The sequence below is a fragment of the Tasmannia lanceolata genome, unplaced genomic scaffold (assembly GCF_043159265.1).
Source record: "Tasmannia lanceolata isolate RefF3 unplaced genomic scaffold, GAP_Taslan_0.1 ptg000024l, whole genome shotgun sequence".
NCBI classification, from domain to species: domain Eukaryota; kingdom Viridiplantae; phylum Streptophyta; class Magnoliopsida; order Canellales; family Winteraceae; genus Tasmannia; species Tasmannia lanceolata.
This window is the reverse complement of record NW_027518701.1, coordinates 10,254,422-10,275,452: the sequence shown is the minus strand read 5'-3', so window position 1 is coordinate 10,275,452 and position 21,031 is coordinate 10,254,422. Positions and strand designations below refer to the sequence as shown.

Genomic DNA, 21,031 nt, shown 5'->3' with positions numbered 1-21,031 from the left:
CCTGTTTAGGGAGACAAGCTATGTCTCGTGCATAGAAAATCATACCTTCTGAAGACAAGCTTTGTCTCATTAGCGAGTCATACATAGGAGACTACCCAAGTCTCAAATAGAACATCTCCTTTAGGTTAAAGACCGACTTGGTCTGTTAAAAACCGTACCCATCTTGTCTTTGCAAGGGCAATGATAAGGATACTTGGAGCCCACCTCTGTGTCTAGAAGATTTGCATAGTCTCACTAGCACCCTTCTTTATCTCATTTTCTTTTAGAAGACATGCCTTGTCTCATTAGCATCCCCTCTTAGTGTTATGCACTAGGAGTCAGTCATTTAGTGTTAGGAGTCAGTCTTTCAGTTTCAGGAGTCAGTCCTATCATCATAGGGGTGAGGATTATTTCCAACCTCTTGTCAAGTCATGTGTTTTTATCCACTCTTGCAAGGTATAGGATGCTGTCCAACCCTTGCAGAGCTGTGATTCTGTTCTTTTTTCTCGCAAAGCATAGGATGCTGTCCAACCTTTGCGGGATATTCAGGAGTCTGTCCTCCCCTTATGATGATAGGATTTTTTCCTGTCGTATCAAAAACATCTTCAAAATCCAAAAATCTCAAAAATCTCGAGTCATTAGGAGTAGTTAGGAAATCTGTTCCAAACTACGTTGGCTTGATCCCTTCCACAGGGTACGTAGTGCAGCTTGGGATCCACCTCCCAGGTCCAGCCAAACCTTTAAAAATAAACATTTCAAACCCTCCAAAAAAATGCAAAAACTCTTCAAAACCTTTTCAAAAAGATCTTCCCCTAAAGTTAGGATTCTGTCCTAGACATTTAGGGTGTTTTAGAGTTAGGAGTTTGTCCTGATTTGTTGATATGGTGTGTCCTGTCGTGTGAGTGTCCCTAGAGTTAGGAGGCCTCAAGTCGATCGGTTAGACATTCAGTCGAACCGATGGCTAGACTAGGAAGCATATAGTCAGCCCATGGTTTTCCTTAGGTTGCACAGCCTAGTTACACATAGGATGTAGGGCTCACCTGCATTAGCTTAAGGCTAATTAAATTGCATTAGTTAGGGCACATAGAGAGTCCTAAAAATTACAATTCACATGAACTTAAGCAATTGTATAAAAAAGCTTTAAAAATCAGTCGAGTCTAGTGGATCGAGTCTAGGATAGCGGTTCTAGATGGTTAGGCATAGTAGTTTAGAATAGGGCATCGAACTACGTTGACTCCGATTCTTCCCGAGGCCGGGTTACGTAGAGCAGCTGGGATGGACGGCCATCTTGGTCCGAGTCAATGCATTAGAGTTGTAGGATTCATTTTATCCAGTTATGTTTAAAATTGAATTGTGTTGTGTGTTTTGCTGTGTTTTCTTACTTTCATGTACAGATCATATACCTTTAGCTGTAGCATGCATGTGTTTGCACACCAGAACTCAGACACCAATTAGGTATGACACTCATAACCTAGTTCTTGAGGCTTGTCACTCAGAATCTAGCTACTCCTAGGTGACACTTATTTTATTTCTTTTATGTGTGATTATTATTCATCTCCGAGACATGCATGATTAGATAGACGTATTCTCGGAGATATTGATTCTCATTTCATATGACTTTTGCCCAAAACTCTTCAAAATCATTAAATAAATGGCATAAGAGACCAGGTGCTTACACTTGGGCGGATGAGATGCTCTTTAGACCTTCCAAATTCGTAACCAGGCACGAACCCTCTTTTTATAATCTCTGGTTATCCATTGCAACAGAGCATAGTATGGGATCCTTGGCCCACTTCCTTGGATGGCGACTCTTCTTTGTTTAAGGTACGTCTCGAATCTGGGCTAGTCCCCGAATCGAGAGGTATCTCACCTTTTATATCGCCACTCATGCTGTGAGAGGGACTTCTTTCGAGAGTTCATTGGTAGAGCTCTCCATTCACGTGGATGATCCATAGAGACTTCGTGTGGGGCCCGTTCCTCACCGCCTCTCTCGGATCGGGGTCCACAAGATTGTAAGCCCAATGGTTTCCACCTTGGCATTCCCATCTTATTTTGATGATTCCAATACACAAGTGATTTATGATCATTAATGTGTTGGATTATCTAAGTTGTAGATCACATTGGTGCTAAGACAACATTGCTTGGATTGAGGCCAAGAAGATCTCATTGGATCGATTATGAAGGCCAAAGACATCGGAGATCCAAGACAAATGAAGACTTGAAGAATGGCATTGAAGATCGAAGTCAATTTAGATTGTATAAAATCCAATCTTAGTTTTAGATTTTAAGAGGCATAATTAAGGAAATAAACACACACCCTAAATTTATATGTGATTGTCTTTGTGGTGTTCCAACACCTTGGAACCCTCATAGCAATCCCAACTTGGTGTTAAGTTGGAAGCCCAAAAACATGAAGTGAAAATCTGCTCTCCATAGGCTTCTCGGAGTTCCAAGAATTCTCGGAGTTCCGAGAAGCCTATGAAGAGCAGATTTTCACTTCATGTTATTGGGCTTCCAACTTAACACCAAGTTGGGATTGCTATGAGGGTTCCAAGGTGTTGGAACACCACAAAGACAATCACATATAAATTTAGGTGTGTGTTTATTTCCTTAATTATGCCTCTTAAAATCTAAAACTAAGATTAGATTTTATACAATCTAAATTGACTTCGATCTTCAATGCGATTCTTCAAGTCTTCATTTGTCTTGGATCTCCGATGTCTTTGGCCTTCATAATCGGTCTAATGAGATCTTCTTGGCCTCAATCCAAGCAATGTTGTCTTAGCACCAATGTGATCTACAACTTAGATAATCAAACACATTAGTGATCATAAATCACTTGTGTATTGGAATCATCAAAATAAGATGGGAATGCCAAGGTGGAAACCATTGGGCTTACAGTGACAAGCCCGGGGTGCATACGAAAGAGGTGAAGATCACTGTCTTCAACTATGAAAAGTGTTCTTTGAATCCATTAAAAAAAAAAAGAGAGAGAGAACAAAATTCTCTAAGAATTTCACTGGTAATAAACACAACAATTCATTACATTTCGTTCATAATGACTTAAACAAGAATCAAAGACTCCTAATCCAACCAAGATTCCTAACTTAAACCCAACTTGCTTACTTACCAAAAAAACTAAGTTTTGTAAAATAGTAAAACTCGACTTTCTAAAAATTAGTAAAATATGACCCTATCTAAAACTCACTAAAAAATAATAATTTAACAAATTCTAACATAAAGGGAGAATGTGCGCTAAAAACACTTAAATGTAAAGGATGAAAGCATACTAAAAATATTAAGTTTTGACTTCAGACTCAAATTTGACCCTCGAAATGGCTTCTTTTTGCGATGTTTCCGATCGACCAATGAACCTTGATTGATTGATACCCATGTAGGACACGCCGGACTCTTTCCAATGGCATATAATACTACATGAAAAACCTCTTCTTATTAATAAATTGGACGTATTAGAACGAACTCGGTCATACTAGACCAAATTAGAAATCGGTCGTGCTAGATTGAAGTTTGACATACTAGACCGAACTACAAATTGGCCGTACTAGATTGAACTCGGTCATAGTAGACAGAATTGCAATCGGTCGTGCTAGACCGAACTCGATCATACAAGACCAAATTGCAATCGTTCATGCTAGACCAAACTCGGTCATGCTAGACCGAACTCAACACAGTCATAATAGACCAAACTCGGCCATGCTTGACAAAATTACAATATGGTCATGCTAGACCAACCTTTAAATAAATTAGACTTGGCTTTGAGTCATATAACCTATTACATCTCTGATATAGATAAGACAAATCATACCATTTAAGGTCTATAAATTAGCCTCCATACTCTTTGGGAGACAGATTGCTCTCCCCAGAAAATAAGGTAACTACAGGAACCCTGAATTTCCAAGAGTCTGAGTAGTAGGTATTATACTAGTCGGGGTATGATTTCCTATACACCGGCCTATGTATCTGTCTGAACATCGGACCAAGTTTCTATTGTATCTTTTCCATAACTTGATCTATATTCCGACCGAGAGGTTGGTTCAAACCTATCCTAGGATCGGACGGCACCAGTTGCACTCCGCTTTCAACTAGTAGTGCAACACCAAGGTTGGCCTGGGGATTTGGAGGTGGTGTACGAGGTTGGTTTTGGTTCTAGTTCCCATTATTGTTCCCTAAAAACCAATTCCATCGCCGACCTGCAAACCACCACTAGGATTGTTCATGCTCTCATTTGGTCTTACAGTGTCAGGATCTCATCGATTTGCCATGGACGACCTCGTTGGCTGTTATGGTATAGTTGGGACGAGGTTGTTAGAAACGAACATGGTTGGTGGCAAATTATGTCACCGAGTTTTGGCAAAGAGGAATGCTCACCTGAGAAGATGAATCTATTCAGTTGGTTTTTTAATTCAAGGAGATAACCTACAACTACTGTAAAGTAAATGACAATCCAGGAAAAGTAAATGATAAAAGATAAAGGTTAAGACATGTTTTGTGTTGGTTTTGGGACCCCTTCTTCTCATGTAGTCATTTTTTTATAGCCTTCTTGCACACCACTACTCCATGTCTTTGAGTGGAGATTTGTTGTAACTGTTAAAGTATAAAAGATAAATAACACCTTTCTCCAATTGCTTAAGCTTTTGGAGAAGTTGGTAAGTTATCATGGTATCAGAGCCAAAGGTCTCGAGTTCAAACCTCCCGGATAGCAAAAAATCCACATGTGATGGTCGGCCCAAAGTGGGACCACATGTGCCACGTGTTTGCCAAGGTGGCCACACGTGTGGGGGAGTGTTAAAGTATAAAAGATAAATAACACCTTTTTCCAATAGCTTAAGCTTTTGGAGAAGTTCGTAAGTTAACAGTAACTACTCACCACTACCCTTGAGAGGGAACTTGCATTAACTACCCACTTTAGCTTTGAACTTTCATATGTTCCCTTGTTGGAGAATAATTTTTGCCCTTATCTTCTAGAGAAGTGACTGCTGGCATGTAAAGTTTGCTTTGACTCCGAAGGGAAATTCAAAAATGGGTGCAAACGTAAGTGTGGATACTGGATATTCTTTGTTTGAAAATGCATTTAGCAGGCAAAAGAACAACGAGGATATAAATATAGAAACAAGAGAACCATTCAGGAACCTTCCCTGAGTATTGCCACTATCTTCGTACATCTTTCTTCCCATGCGAGAAAAATATATAAGGGTGTATCCTTACATATATGGTCGCATACAAGCACATATACATTTTCAGGGTTTGGTTAAAGGGATGCTTTCGTTGAGCAATGAATTGATGAGCTGCTCAAGGGCTGGGAGGCGTTGATTGTGGTCATAACTGTACATGACCTCGATCATCCTGGCAGCGTTTAGTGAGGCTTCTTTGAAACATGGAGAGAATTGATTTGAACAAAGGCATTCCTCGTTGAGTTTCTTCCATGCATTGGATATCATATATTTCACCGCTTCACGTGCATTTTCAAGGGAAGAAGAGCTCCCATTTTCTTTCATGTAGCACTCTACATATGACCCATCATATCCTTCTTGGTTCTCATCCTTCAAATATCATGGGAACATTTGTTAGTTTGATGACGGAATTGTATTACAAAAATACAGCCTATCTCTCAATTTTGAAGAAGAAATTTTTTTCAGTAATTTAGGCACTTTTTTCCTTTCAAGGACCCACCACATAACACTCCTGAGAACCCTATCATACACTTTCTCCAATTTCTAATTTTTATTCTATTTTAGTGGCATCCGAATGGGTTATTGTGGTTCTCAGGTATTGTCATCATAGTTACAAATAAGTCTCAGGAATTTCTCCGGAACTCCGAAAGGGTTTACTCAAGATATTATAAATGTTTCAAATATATAAAAATTTACATTTAAAAAAAATTAGCACTTCAAAAAATGGCATTAATTTTTTGTCATATTTTCCTTAGTAAGGATATAATATGAAGATATCTCAATGATTATTCAAAATCTGGAGAAATTTTTTGAATTTTGTCGTTTTATACAAAATTACAAAATATCATGATGTTAATTAAAAAAATCAGAGATATCCTCACTACCATATTTTGATAATGGCACTATTCACTCTGCTCTACAAAGATGCTTATTCGAAGCCTAAAGTAGCTTCGTTGAAGCCAAAATTGCTTCGTCAAAGCCAAAATAAGCTAGTCGAAGCAAAAAATAGGTTAGTCAAAGCCAAAATTGCTTATTCGAAACAAAAAATGCTTAGTTGAAGCCAAAATTGCTTCGCCAAAGCCAAAATAAGCTAGTCGAAGCCAAAAATAGGTTAGTCAAAACCAAAATTGCTTATTTGAAGCAAAAAATGCTTAGTTGAAGCCAAAAATATGTGAGTTGAAGTAAAAAATGCTTAGTCGAAGCCAAAAACAGTTTACTCGAATCCAAATAGGTTACTCGAGCCACACAAAAAAAAGTTATTCAAAGCCAAAAATAGGTTGTCAAAGAGAAAAATGAGTTGCTCGGAGCAAAAAATGAGTTACTCGAAGATTAAAAAAAAGATAGTCGAAGCTAAAAATATGTTAGTTGAAGTCAAAAATGTTTAATCAAAACGAAAAACAGTTTACTCGAATCCAAAATATGTTACTTGAAGCCGAAAAAAGTTCGTTGAAGCCAAAATACGCACTCGAAGTGAAAAATGAGTTATTCGAAGCCAAAAATGAGTTACTCAAAGCTAAAGTAGGTACTCGAAGCCAAAATTAGTCGAAGCCAGGGGAATTTTCGTCCTCGAATTCTTTTCTTTTTTTTTTGGCAAAAATAATATTTATACGAGTTTTTAAAACAACTAGCATTTTCATGCAATTATTCCAACTCTTTGGCACGTAACAGTGATTTACCCAAAAAGAAACAATATGAGGAGTCTATGTAGTTACAAAAACATGGGACATGAAGGGTTGCTCAATAGAGATTCCTGAAAAAATAAAAGCTTAGTAAAATACGGTAGCGGTGGGGTCAGAGTGACTATTTATATGGTGTGTCGGTGCCTAAAAATCAAGCTTATAGCAATTCCCATCAGGGTGAAATTTTTCTTGAATTAAAAAATTGGACCCTTGAATTCCTTTTCAATGGATTTTCATGTTTTATTTTGACTTCATGGATTTTCCTTTTTGTTTCTATTTTTACGCTAGACCAAAATCATTGCATCAATTGTCAACCACTAATCATCGTACCTTTGCACTTCCCAAATCGTCCCAAAGCCGAAGAATGGTTGCGGGCCAGGTTAAGAGGCCTGGAATATCGTCGACACTATCTACACTCTCTTTTGCCATCCCTTCTCCCAACTGAAAAAGCATGTGAAGTAATACAAGGGGTACTCCCGAACTAATTACTCCATTTCTCATGTACTCATCTGTCTTTGGGATATGTCTAGACCGAAACCATTTTGCCTCTACCATGAATGCATTGCATAGCTTCCCCCACTGGTTAATTAGACAAGGAAATATGATTCAGTTGTTAGAATTTGTGACTTAATTTCACCATTAATGACAGTAAGAAAGTCAATTCATGTTTTAATTAATATACCGATTTTCTCAGAGATTGTAGGGGATTCCATCCATGTTCCATCTGAATCTTGTCTGAAATCTCATTACTGATGTTATATAGAGCCATGAAGCATATCTTCATGTATCTCGGTAGCTGCTCAATCTCAGTGACTTCCCATCTGTAATTTGTTGAATATCACTCTATAATATACATATTTTTTAATTCTTAGAAGCAGAAAGAAAATTGGGTTTTTTCTTACTCACCTATTGACTGCTTCTCTGAAGAGGATGAGTTCATCAAGTGTCCCATAGACATCGAAAATGTCATCAATTATGTAAACAAGCGATATGGGTTTTGTGAGGTCGACTCTGTACTTTGAGAATTGAGGGTGTGAGAGCATTGCCATGGGCCACATGAACCATTTCACTGGTTGGTCTCTAACAAAACATAATTCCTTTGACAAACCCAGGTCTTTCCACCACCTGAATTTTGAAGGAGAAGTCATTAAGTTAGAAAGTCTGATATCAGTCTGAAGTAAAATTCAATTGGTAACAGAATTACTAACTTTAGAATGGCTCTAAGCTCTCCTTGATGCAAGGATTGAACGATGTTGAAATCCAATTTTGCTAGTTCTTGTAAGACTCCTGTCCTCCCATTGTCTCCTTGGTAGTTTTTGAGGTAGTAGTTGGCATTGAACCTTGGCAATGTCATGTGAAAAGGATGCTCCAAGGTATGTCTTACTAGGTCCGCGAGGTCCGGTTCCATAACTATCATTGAAGCCTTAAGGTGCTTGCAGGTGAAGTCATAAGCTTCATCAAGTATATCCTCGCCATCTATTCTGAGGTGTGAAGCTTCATATAAACCCATCATTCCCCTTATGTCTTTACCTACGTATTGGCCAAATGTCCCCTCCTTGTCTTTGAAGTTCTTAAACACATCTGTTCCATGCAGAGTAGTCAGTAGGAGATCTAGTTGAGACTAATTGGTATGATGAATGATCAAATTACGAAGATGCAAATGTTCAAATTAGGAAACATAGGGACAAATGGAATGAGGTAAAAAAAAAAAAAAAATTAGGCAAGGCAAGCCTATTAAAGCTTTATGTTATAGACTTTTATTTCCCCACTATTGCAAGTGGCCACATGGAAATAAAGTCCAATACCGAACTAGTATGCCCCCACTTAGTTGGAACTGAAAGGGACAAGGAAGAATAAAGCCTTTTATAGGAAGTAAAAGGATATGAAGTACCCACTTTCACTGAAAGATATACTTTCATTTAAAATAAGTATTTTTTAAATATAAAAAAAGCACCCTTTCATTAATCAAGTTTCTTTTGAATCAAAAGACTTTTACCCATTTTTTATATTTTAAAAATAAAGACATTTTGAAAATATCCAACTGATCTCTCATCTTTAACTATAGTTTTAGTGATATACTGATATGTCAATAGAAGTACCCACCTGCGGATACATAGTGCCCATGTTGGCGCAACAATCGGAAGCAAAGCGCAACTTCGTACAAGCTACGATGTGTCAAACCAGGACTAACATCAAGACTCCGATGATGGAAATCTAGAATGGCTTCGATCTCTTCCTGGAAGTGGTAATTGATGCCCAAGCGTTGCAGAGAATCGATCATAATCATACCCTCCAACGTGTTACCGGCTTCGCGTAGCATAAGCCGTACTTCCTTCACCTTCTCCATTTGTTTGATGCGCAGGCCATCCTATTTGAGTGACAATGTTAGTGAAAACAGAACAGAATATTAAATCTTTTGATCATCAAACATGGAAGAGGAAGAGTAAGGACAATAAAACCAAAAATAAAATTAAGTGTATTATCTCATCTAAATCTAAAAGAGTAATGGTGGCCTTACCAGGTAAGTGTTAGATGGTGTAAAGGCCAAACTGTTGTCATGGGTGGAGCTTTGATGATGAGCAATGCACATGTAAGGGCCTTTGGTCCTTTGGGTTTCACTTGATACAGTTGTGGGAGATGGGGTTGAAGAACAAAATTCAAGGGGGAAAGCCATGAAAGCTAGTGGGAAAGCTACTAGTTTAGAGACTAGTAAGAAATACTCAATTTGGGGTTCTGATTCTTCTTTTCTTTGTTAGATGAACAAAGATGAAGTTGTGAATGAAAGATGAAACCCCAAGTGCACTTATATACTTGAGGTAGGGAGGCCAATGTTTCTGGACGGTAGAGGAGCTTGTGGTGATAAACGAGCAATGAAAGGGGAAAAAGACTTTGCATACAATCAGTTCGCCCACACCCGAACAGAACTTACATGAGTCCAAGTCATTTTTTTTTTTGAAAAGGGCAACAGAATATATATATATATATGGGAAAGGTGTGCGTACTCGGTCGAGTAGATAAGCTTATCTACTCGGTCGGGTTAAAAACAGTGGGGGCCCACATTTTTGGGGTGATCCAAAACATTCATTTGAAAGGCCCTTACCTAGATAAGGTGTCCACAAAAAATCAGCCCCATAGGATCATCCTAACCCATCCAACAGTGGAGGGAAAAATGGGCAGATTTGTGGACAAGCTGTGTTTGTCCATTTTTCCCCATTTTTCCCTCCACTGTTGCATGGGTTAGGATGATCCTATGGGGCTGATTTTTTGTGGACACCCTATCTAGGTAAGGGCCTTTCAAATGAATGGTTTGGATCACCCCAAAAATATGGGCCCCCACTGTTTTTAACCCGACCGAGTAGATAAGCTTATCTACTCGACCGAGTACGCACACCTTTCCCTATATATATATATATGTAAAAACAGAACCGAGGTGGTCCTGAAGGAACAAAGATAATACAAAGACAGCAGTACAAAAATTCAAGGAGGTAGATAGTCAAAGCACTCAAACGCGGCCCGAAAGACTCCTTTCTTGGCAAGGGTGTCTGCTTCCGCATTGGCTGATCTCCTGACATGGCGAAAAACTATTGAGGAGCCCTTAGCTCTGTCCTCTATTTCCTCTAAGAGAGGCAAAAATCGCCAAGGGGGAGAAGCGTTACCCGAAAGCCAGCGAATAACATTTAAGGAATCCCCTTCGACGATAATTTTGTCGCACTCTAGACGAGGCATCGAGAGAAGCCCGCTATGAACGGCTCGGACCTCTGCCTCGTTTGAGTCTGCCACTCCGATAGGCCCCGAGTAGGCCCAGAGGACTTCCCCTTTGTGGTTTCTACATAACCCCCCTACTCCTGCCATTCCTGGATTGCCGATAGACGATCCGTCAAAGTTAAGTTTCAGGGACCCCGGAGGAGGAGGAATCCAGGAGGGGAGGATTTTCACTTTGGTAGCCGATTCCAAGCATATGATTGACCATCCTTCCCAGAGGTCGAAAGCTGAAACAAAACGAAACAGAGGAAGGCTTCGAGCCCAGGATATGACCGCAGCTATCAACTGAATATAAATCCAATAGGGAGATCTAGCCTTCCCTTCAAAGATACGAGCATTCCTCTCTTTCCACAAGAACCACCATGAGGCCAGGAGACACATCTTCCACAGCGTTCTGCCTTTCCTTTTCCAAGGAGTCCAGGCCCAACTCTGAATGAATTCAGCCATAGAGTTGGAGGGGACCCAACTGATTCCAAAACGAGAAAAAATAAGACCCCAAATATGGCGAGCAACCTTACAGTGTATGAAAAGGTGGTCAATGGATTCCCCAGCGGATAAACATAGAGGACAGTGATCTACCAACCACATTCCTCGTTTCCTCAAAAAATCCATAGTTTGAATGCGGCCCCAGCTAACCGACCACCCAAAGAAAGCAACTCTCGGAGGGCAAGATTGTCTCCAAACCGAGGAGGACACATGCTCCACTGAAGAAGGGATCAGATGGTTATAAAAAGATTTGACTGAAAATATCCCCGAAGGATTCCAAATCCAAATCCGACGATCTACGCCCGAAGACTTGATGAAGCAAGAATCCAATAAGGAGAGGAGGGCGATGTAAGAGTTTAACTCCCTAACAAAGAAGTCTCTGCGAAACTTAGGAGACCAAGCCACCTTCCCATGTTCCCTTACAAAACATTCCGATACCCAGGCCTCTTTCTGAGATGAAACGATGAATAAGTCAGGAAACATCACTTGAAGAGGATCCTCCGAACACCAAGGATCCTGCCAGAACCGAATCTGATCCCCCCTATATACTCTGAATCGGACGCCAGGAGCAAATAATGACTTCAACTTCAAGATGTCCCTCCAAGCCGTGAGACCTTTGAGTTTAAAATTATCAACAGAGTCCCAATGCCCATGATCTGAACCATACTTATTTCCAATGACCCGGACCCACAAAGAGGATTGTTCTTCGCCAAATCTCCACAGCCACTTGCCCATAAGGGCCTGGTTAAAACTCTGAACCCTCCTGATACCCAAACCTCCATTTTTAGTAGACAAACAGACCATACTCCATTTAATCAGGGAGACCCCCTTGGAAGACCCTGATCCGCCCCACAGGAAGCGTCTCTGAATTTGTTCGATGCGTTTAGCAACCGAGGCGGGACATTGAAAAAGAGATAGAAAATATACCGGCATATTGGATAGAACGGCCTTTATAAGCACTAATCTACCTCCTTTGGAGACCAACCGGCGCTTCCAGGTGGCCAAACGTCGCTCAATCCTTTGAATAATAGGAGCCCATAGGTTGTGTTTCGGTCGACCCACACCAAGAGGAAGACCCAGATAGGTTGCTGGAAAGACATCTAAACCACACCCCATAATTCCGGCAAAAAAGGATGCATCGCTCTCAGAAACGTTGATCGCGAACAACCGAGATTTTGCGAAATTAGATCTTTGACCTGAAACCATCTCATAACAATGAAGCATAGCTTTAAGGTTAAGAATCTGGGATATGACCGGAGAGCAGAACAGAAGAGTGTCATCCGCAAACTGAAGAAGCGATACTTCCACCTTACTCTCGCCAATAAGGAACCCTTGATATAGCCCCAACTCACTTCCTTTTTTCAGCAGTCTGCACAGTGATTCGGCCACAATCAGGAAAAGAAAAGGAGAGAGAGGATCGCCCTGCCGCAATCCTCTAGAAGATTTGAAGAATCCTTTTGCTGATCCGTTGATGAGGACAGAAAACCAGGCGGACGATAAGCAGTTCCGGATCCACCCTCTCCACCGACCCCCAAAGCCCATACGACCCATGAGAAAATCTAATGCTGCCCAATCCACTCGGTCATATGCCTTCTCCATGTCAAGCTTGCATAGAATGCCACCTTCCCCCTTCCTCCGATAATAGTCAATGGCTTCATTGGCTGTTAAAGAACAATCAAGAATTTGTCGGTTGCTTATAAAGGCACTTTGACAGACCGATATAATTGAAGGAAGAACCACTTTGATACGATCCGCCAGAACCTTTGCGAGGACTTTGTAAAGGCTGCCCACCAAGCTAATCGGGCGAAAATCCGAGCTTTTTGTTGCTCCTTCAATTTTTGGAATGAGGACGAGAAAAGTTGCACCTGTCCCTTTGTCAAGGATGGCTCCCTCAAAAAATTCTATGAAGAATCGAAGAATGTCCGATTTTACTGTTTCCCAGCAAGTTTGAAAGAAAGCCAAACAAAAACCATCGGGTCCAGGGGCTTTATCTTTTGCCAGAGAAAATAGTGCTGATCGGATTTCCACCTCAGAGAAAGGGATTTCCAATCCGGCTGAGGCTTCCAGGCTTAAGCTAGCAAAACAAATGTCTTGAGGAATTGGGCGTAACATCCCATCAGCTGAGTATAAAGATCTGTAGAATTCAATAATTTCTTCAATAATTCGCTCCTTGTCAGATACAATCTCCCCCTCCACTTCTAAGGATTCAATTCTGTTCCTTCTTCTGCGAGCACTAGCCATGGCATGGAAGAAGGCTGTGTTTTTATCTCCCTCCAACAACCACTTGACTCGAGATCTTTGGCGCCAAGAGATTTCTTTAAGCATCAACAACTCTTTATGCTCTTGAATTAATCTTCCTTGTTGCTCATAATCCTTCGCCGAGGCCAAACCACTCTCTGCCAATGTATTTATCTCCATCAATCTGTCCTCAAGAATCCTTTTCCTGCCTTGGTCCACTTCTTTCTGCTCCTTATCCCACTCTTTTAATTTCCCCTTAATGAAGCGTAATTTTTTGCCTATAACTACGTCCCCTGGACCTTCAAAGACGCTTTCAGACCACCATCGGACTAAGAGAGCCTCCATTTGGGGATTTTCCAGCCAAGCTAATTCAAATCTGAAGGGGGGCGGGCCCCAGAACTCCATTTTAGGAGACAAAAGGAGAGGGCAATGGTCGGAAACTGAATGGGGTAAAGCCTGCTGATAGACTTCAGAAAGAATTGCCAACCAGTCACCCGAGAGAAGAAATCGGTCAAGCCGACTCCGGTTCGAACCTCTGGCCCAGGTGAAAGAGGAGCCACCCAAAGGTAAATCTGCGAGCTCGTTGATTGCGATGAAATCAGCGAAAGATCTCATGCCCGCAGTGACTCGCTGACCCCCAAGTCGATCTCTTGATCCTAGAACTTCATTGAAATCCCCCCCGATACACCAAGGAGCGGAACATAGGCGTCGCGTCTGATTTAATTCTTCCCAAAAAAGACACTTCTCAGAGGATGACAAAGGACCATAGACGCCTGAGAAGAACCAGACTGAGTTATCATTGCATTTTCGGAAAGCAACGGAGAGAGAGAAAACTCCACGCCAAACATCCGTGCTGTCCCACAAGACTGAATCCCAAGCCACCAAGATGCCCCCTGAAGCTCCTTTGGATGCTAAGAAAGCAAAATTCCAGTCAGTATTGAACCCCATGCTTCTCATATCTATGTCACGGATTTGTTCCATCTTTGTTTCCTGAAGACAAACAACCTCAGGGCGCCGATGTTTAACTAATGCTTTGATTTGAATTCTTTTCTCCCGAGAGCCCAAGCCGTTTATATTCCAGGATAAAATCTTCATTAACAACTGTATTCCGATGAATTCCTCCCCGCCCTGATACCAGACTTTCTTCCTTTTTCTGGGATGTGAGACCTTTGCTATGCGATCCAGAATCATAATTGATATCCGATTGAAGTCTCACCAATTCGCGCTCCGTGCGTTTCAGGTTTACTTCGGATATGGAGACTGGAGATGACACTCCAGCGACCTCCCGTAGTTCTGCCGCCTTTATGCTAGACCTATATTCCTCAACGGGACCCGAAAATATTAGACCCAGATGAGAACTAATGTGCATGGTATGATCCACCATCAATTCAAGCACCTGTTGGGAAGAAACCAAGCCCGAGTCATTCCGTGGAGGGACATAAGAGAGTTCTGAGTCACAAGGCAGGAGCTGAAAATCCGCCTTGCTACACCATCTCAGTGGACAAAGATGGGAGAAACTTCCAAGCGATACCCTGACGAGCGAGCGAAAAGACCACTCCCTAACTTCACCAGAGAATAAATGCTTCATACCTCCCAAACCACTATAATCAATGATCACCTTCCTTTGCCCCACCCGGCACTGAATGAAGGAACGGTCATCACGAGAGATAAGGATACACCTACTCTTGTGACGTTGCAGACTATACCCCCACTCCCGGTTGTCACCGAGCTCCTCCTCAGTCTCAGAATACATGCGAGTAGCGCCCATTGTGCTTGAGTCGTGGAGGAGGCTCTCCTCCTGGTTCCCAGGGCTCACCAGTGGAGAAGCCCAAAGGTCCTCTAAAGCAACTTCTCTTTCAGAAAATTCCATTGGACCCGAATCGGGCACGTAGGTTACATCTACTCGAGGAGAGTCGCTGTGGTGCGGAGGGGATAAGGCTGAGATAATATCTTCAAAGCTGTTGACCTTAGAGTAAGGAGTAGCTGTTGCTGATGAGTCTTGAATAGGACCAGCTATACTGGACCACCTGTATGCATGTGGGAGACCCCCTTTTTGAAATTCAACATTTTTGCCAGGTGAGATGCTGCTAACCGGTGCCGCTTTCTGCGCACAATAGGCTGAATGTGAAGGAATCTCCGACTCCACCAACCCGACGACCCCAGCATTTATCTCCGGTACCGACAGCAATGCTGAGGCTTCATTGATGGCATTGAAGACATCATGGATTGCAGTTATGGGATGGTGAACTACTTCAGCTTCACTTACCCCTTCAGTAGGAGTATTTAAAGGAAGACCCAACTCTTCTTCGGAAACCATCTGCCCCGCCGGAGAAGGAGAGGAGATTTTTGCAGAGTTCGGATCGTCGTCAACTCTTTCCCGGGAGGCTAGAATCCAACGAATTGTGCCATCGATAGAGCTTTGGAGAGATAGTTCACTTCCGGGGCGTCCTTCAGACATGATCAGCATCCTACCCACTTCATATCCGAAACCCGCATAACACGACAAATCTACCTCCACCACCCGGCCTATTTTCCTCCCTATACGCTGAAAATTATCGGCGCACCATGCTTCAGGCGGAACTCCTTCTATTTTCCACCAGGAAGGCTTCCCCGCCTTAGGAAATTTTGTATCCCACTTCTGTAGATCTTCCAGAGGAGAATGGGATGGAGAGCACCAATCTCTGATTAAGTGAGATCGATTAGCGCCCGCTGGGATGGAAATTTGGATTTCTAAAGGAGCAATTTTATACACCACAGCTTCAGTCTCTTGACTGCTATTGCGAGAGAGCCAGTCTTCCAGCGCATCCAGATCACCATCCCACCCTTCCTTCATCTTCCCCCATAAGCCTAAGTCTGCATTACTAATAGACTTAAGGGGGACTACTTCAAGGTTGAAAGCTACACCTTCCGAAGTTGCAGGAAGCAACGGCTCCATTCTAACATTCTCTGCTTGAGGCGCTGTTGGTTTAGGAACAAGCCCCCTCCTCGCCACCGGATCCGCTGACTGTTCTTGGTGCCTTGGAAAATTGAAGTCCGAACTGGACCAGACTTTATGACACTTCCAACATCTAACCCTCCTTCGAAAATTCCTGAAAGCACATCTGCAACATCTCCAATCTCCCAGTTCTCTATTCTTTCTTTTGTGGAAGGCACTCTCCATTCGTCTTCCCTTCTTGCTTCGGACGGGTAGCCACTCCTCCTCTTCAGATCGGTGAGGCCAATTTCTCTGCCCAACTGCCGGCTCAGAGCCAAACTTCTTCCAACCTCCTACAGAATCGCCCAAAAGGCCTGCTTCGGGGTTGATCCGCCGGACCCCAAGAGGGATCAAATTCGCCCCACTGGCCCATCTAGGGCGATCTCCCCCAACACCTCTCACCCCGACGGAGATCATAATTGTCACGGAATCCTCCTCCACTCTGCAAAATGTGCCGACCACCGAGCCGTGAGAATCCACCGGATTCTGGATCGGAAACCCACGCGGAGACCGAGATGGAGGAAGACACCGAATCTGAAGGAGCTGAAGAAGAAGAGGTAGATGATACAGATGAGAAGAAGATCCCTCTCCCTGCAAAATTATCCTTGTACGAGAATCCTTTTGTAGATGGCGACCAGATTTAATGTCGTGAGGTCCACCTGGCCGGGTGCATAGTTACTTGTATGCTGTGACTATCGCCCAGCATACGAACTATGTCCGTTTTACACACAAGGTGTCCAGGTGTTGAGATACTAATGGTGCGGTGGCACTAGAAGGCGGGTATAGCCCTCACGGCTCCTACTTATAGTATCTCTCCGAGAGTAACCTGTATTGAGTGATTCCTTAATGACCGTCGGCAATCCGTGGTGCAATCGGCTGAGATTGGTGATGATGAATGGGCTATATATAAAGACCAAAAATGGAAGAGATTATATGGGTTTACGCTATGTCCCTTCGCAATATGGTTCGCATAGACGTTTCTTCAAACACCTGGTGGGCATCACTGCTGGAATGTCCCTTCACGAATGGTCTCTGTATGCTCATTTTCCTATCCAATAACCTCTGGTAGTTTTGTTGACTGACGGAGGAGGAGCCGGTTCTGTTGCAGCCTCAAAGAAAGGGTAGATGTCGTATCTGAAATTGCAACTGGGCCCAATTCTACGCCATGCTACGAACCAGAAACTTTCACAGGAAATAACAAAATATATCGCGACAAGCAAAAACCCAGAAGCACCAAAAGCCCTCCAAGTCAAAGTCCCCAATAAGAAAGCCGTTCCAATTCCAGAAATCGAAAGCCCAGTCACGAGAATCGGAGAACCCAACAAGAAAATAAGAACATTGTTGAGAATTGCAGATTCCCACGTGGGTGGTGAAGCTTGGATCAGATCAAGGACTCCTGAAACCGCTCCTTCAAACCCTCATCTGCAACCTATTGTGAGATGACCACCTTAAGGTTTTCATACTTGAAAACTAAAAAAATTTGTCCACACGCAAACAGAACTTACATGTGTCTAAGTCGGTTGGTCCACACCCAAATACTGCTTACTTATGATTAATACACACTAACGCAATCAATTAGCCTTGAAAAAAATGAGATGTACATGAAACAGGCTCTCTCGTGGGTCACGGTTTTGAACAAGATTTTCGGATTTCTCGTGGGTCACGGTTTTGAACAAGATTCTCGGATTTATTTTTGCTTTAGCCGTTCCCTCACCTACATGAACAAAACTTGGCTCCTGATCAGTTTGGAGGAAGTTCCTCCAACCCCTCTAATAGCAAGGGGTGTGATGGAATTGATATTTCCACACCCCTTGCTATTGGAGCTATTAGCAAGGGTTTGAGGAAGTTCCCCCAAACTGATCTAGAGCCAAGTTTTTTTCTCTTTCACGTCTTGTCATTTTCTTATTATTATTAATATTCTTTTACATTAATTGGATCCTAATTTGGGTTGAATTGGTGGAACCCACCCTATCAAAACATATCATTCAGCAACAGCGGCATTTTTGTCATTTTAAAAGGTAACTTTTTCCTTTTCACTGAAATTTGAAACATTTATCTACAGAGTATAAGAAAGACTTCTTTTGAATGAAGTTTTGGAAGTGGTAACTCTATCTCTTTATTTTGCATTTTCCTCTTGATCTTAATTAACAGGAAAATGACAAAATGACCTAAATCCCACTAATATGTGGTTAAATTTTCATAATAATATCTACCAATTCCTAGATACCGGATTGACCAGCGTCAGCTGGTACTTGCAATTGTTTGAAAATTCAACCCTCGGTTTTCATAGCAAGAGTGACAGATAGAGAGATACCGTGTGTTGTTGAGAGGGGTGTTTGAGTAAGTTGTAATCTTGGAACAAGGGGATATAACCCTCCTGAGCACGTTGTTGAGAATGTTATCAGCACTACTGTTTTTTGATGAGGGCACTCCTCACTTTAAAAAAAGTACGGTGTGGCCCGCACCATAGGATTACCCAAACCGTCCATTAGATGGGCCATAGCCTAAATAGGTTAAGCCCCAAAATTATTTCCATTGGTTGATTCTAACCCTCCGATCTATAGAGGGTTAGGATCAACCCTCTAACATTCAGATTGGAGGGTTAGGATCATCCTATGGAAATGATTTTTGGAGCATAACCTATTTAGGCTATGGCCCATCTAATGGACGGTTTGGATCATCCTATGGTGTGGGCCATACCATACTTTAAATAAAGTGAGAGTGCCCTCATAAGAAAACAGTAGTGGTGATAATATTTCCTTCTTCTTCTTTTTTTTCATAGGAATTTGCTAGCAAACTTCTTCTATGCTACTTCTCGGCATGTGGCCATCCTTGGTGCAGAGATGCGCACAGTTGTCAAAGGTTCCTGGCAAAAGCAAAAATAAGAAAAAAAGTAATCATTACTAAAAAAAAGTTAAATAACTGAAGTTATAAAGTTTTAAATGAAAAATTACCTAGAAATGGTTATAAAGTTTTAAAATTATGAAAAAAATACCAACAAAATGTAGAAAGTTATGACAATTACGGAAAAAAACTGATGAGGTCAAATCATGGGAATTACAATCCCTCTATTTGCGGGTGACCCGCGGGTTGACCCGTCCCACCCGCGGGTCGCCCAGGTCACCTAAATTCTGACCCGCAAAAATGCGGGTCATCTCCTGAACCGACTCGTGTGACCCGCACCCGCATCACCCGCGGGTTGACCTGGCCCGACCCACCCGTTTGCCAGGTCTAGTCCTTACTCTCTCTCTCTCTCTCTCTCTCTCTCTCTCTCTCTCTTTATATATATATATATATATATATATATATATATATATATATAAAGAGAGAGAGAGAAAGAAAGAGAGAGAGAGGAAAATGAGTGTGCAGTCGACCGCACCAAGCTTAGGTGGGGTCGAGGGCCCCAAACTCATGTGGGCCCACTTTGTTAGGATGATCCAAAGCAATCATTTGAAAGGCCCTTACATAGATGGGGTATGTACAAAAAATCAGCTCCATAGGATCATCCTAACCCATCCAAAAGTGGAGGGCAAAATGGACAGACACCGTTTGCCACAAATATGCCCATTTTTTGCCCTCCACTTTTGGAGGGGTTAGGATGATCCAATGGACTTGATTTTTTGTACACACCTTATCTATGATGAGGCCTTGCAAATGAATGGTTTTGATCAGCACAAAAAATGTGGGACCCATGTGTTTGGGCCCTCGACCGCACAATCTTATTCCTCATATATATATATATACACACACACACACCAAGCTTAGGTGCGGTCGAGGGCCCCAAACTCATGTGGGCACACTTTGTTAGGATGATCCAAAGCATTCATTTGAAAGGCCCTTACATAGATGGGGTATGTACAAAAAATCAGCTCCATAGGATCATCCTAACCCATCCATTTGTGGAGGTCAAAATGGACAGACACCGTTTGCCACAAATCTGCCCATTTTTGCCCTCCACTTTTGGAGGGGTTAGGATGATCCAATGGACTTGATTTTATGTACGCACCCTATCTATGATAGAGCCTTGCAAATGAATGGTTTTGATCAGCACAAAAAATGTGGGACCCATGTGTTTGGGCCCTCGACCGCACCTAAGCTTAGGTGCGCTCGACCGCACACTCCTTTTCCTATATATATATATATATATATATATATATACTAGCAAAAAACCCCGTGCTATACACGTGCCGACAAAGAATTGTACAGACCACATTATAGGTTGATCTAAACCATCCGTGTGATGGAACACAACACAAATAGGTTGTGCCCGTAAAATAATTTCCATAGGCTGATCCTAGCCCTCCAATCTATAGAGGTTTCCATAATTGTTGTTCCTCTTAAGGTGCCCAGAATTCGTCAATATTTTTACAAGTGTCCTGCATTCATAATATCAAACTTTCCGTAATTTGACCCGCACATAGTGGATAAGGAAAAGTTGTTTTTTCGTCATCGTTAGGGGTGCAACTTGGGTCTCAACCCGACCCAACCCGAGGAAGCCATATTTTCCGATTTCCAACCCGACTGGGTTCAACCCGACCCAACCCGATTTGCAATTTCCTCAACCCGACCCAACCCAATTTTCAATTCGGGTAGGGTCGGGTCGGGTTGACCCGATTTGATATGGTACCAATTGTTGACCACCTCAACTCACGCTGGATTGTTATGGATTTTGAGAACCAATAGTGAGTCACCAATAATCAGTTTTTAACTCACAATCGGTT

General features: G+C 42.1%; 2 protein-coding genes across 2 annotated transcripts; both read right to left on the bottom strand.

The window, feature by feature from the left end:
• Positions 1-5,082: 5,082 nt before the first annotated feature.
• Positions 5,083-9,848, bottom strand: LOC143857202 ((3S,6E)-nerolidol synthase 1-like). Its single transcript, XM_077367599.1, has 7 exons — positions 9,369-9,848; positions 8,954-9,218; positions 8,059-8,431; positions 7,757-7,975; positions 7,533-7,671; positions 7,181-7,429; positions 5,083-5,540 (listed from the first exon to the last, which is right to left on the bottom strand). Exons 1-7 carry the CDS (start codon positions 9,522-9,524, stop codon positions 5,238-5,240), a joined length of 1,704 nt encoding a protein of 567 aa, XP_077223714.1. The 5' UTR covers positions 9,525-9,848; the 3' UTR covers positions 5,083-5,237.
• Positions 9,849-14,346: 4,498 nt separating this feature from the next.
• LOC143857192 (uncharacterized) lies at positions 14,347-18,146 on the bottom strand. Its single transcript, XM_077367589.1, has 2 exons — positions 17,816-18,146; positions 14,347-17,739 (listed from the first exon to the last, which is right to left on the bottom strand). Exon 2 carries the CDS (start codon positions 16,725-16,727, stop codon positions 14,358-14,360), a length of 2,370 nt encoding a protein of 789 aa, XP_077223704.1. The 5' UTR covers positions 16,728-17,739; positions 17,816-18,146; the 3' UTR covers positions 14,347-14,357.
• Positions 18,147-21,031: the final 2,885 nt, after the last annotated feature.

Coding starts and splice junctions, on each gene's coding strand:
- LOC143857202 (XM_077367599.1), bottom strand. CDS start 9,524: ATGGCTTTCCCCCTTGAATTTTGTTCTTCAACCCCATCTCCCACAACT. Junction 7,976..8,058: donor GAGCTTAGAGCCATTCTAAA/GTTAGTAATTCT, acceptor TTCAAAATTCAG/GTGGTGGAAAGACCTGGGTT. Junction 7,430..7,532: donor TACAATCTCTGAGAAAATCG/GTATATTAATTA, acceptor CTAATTAACCAG/TGGGGGAAGCTATGCAATGC.
- LOC143857192 (XM_077367589.1), bottom strand. CDS start 16,727: ATGATCTCCGTCGGGGTGAGAGGTGTTGGGGGAGATCGCCCTAGATGG.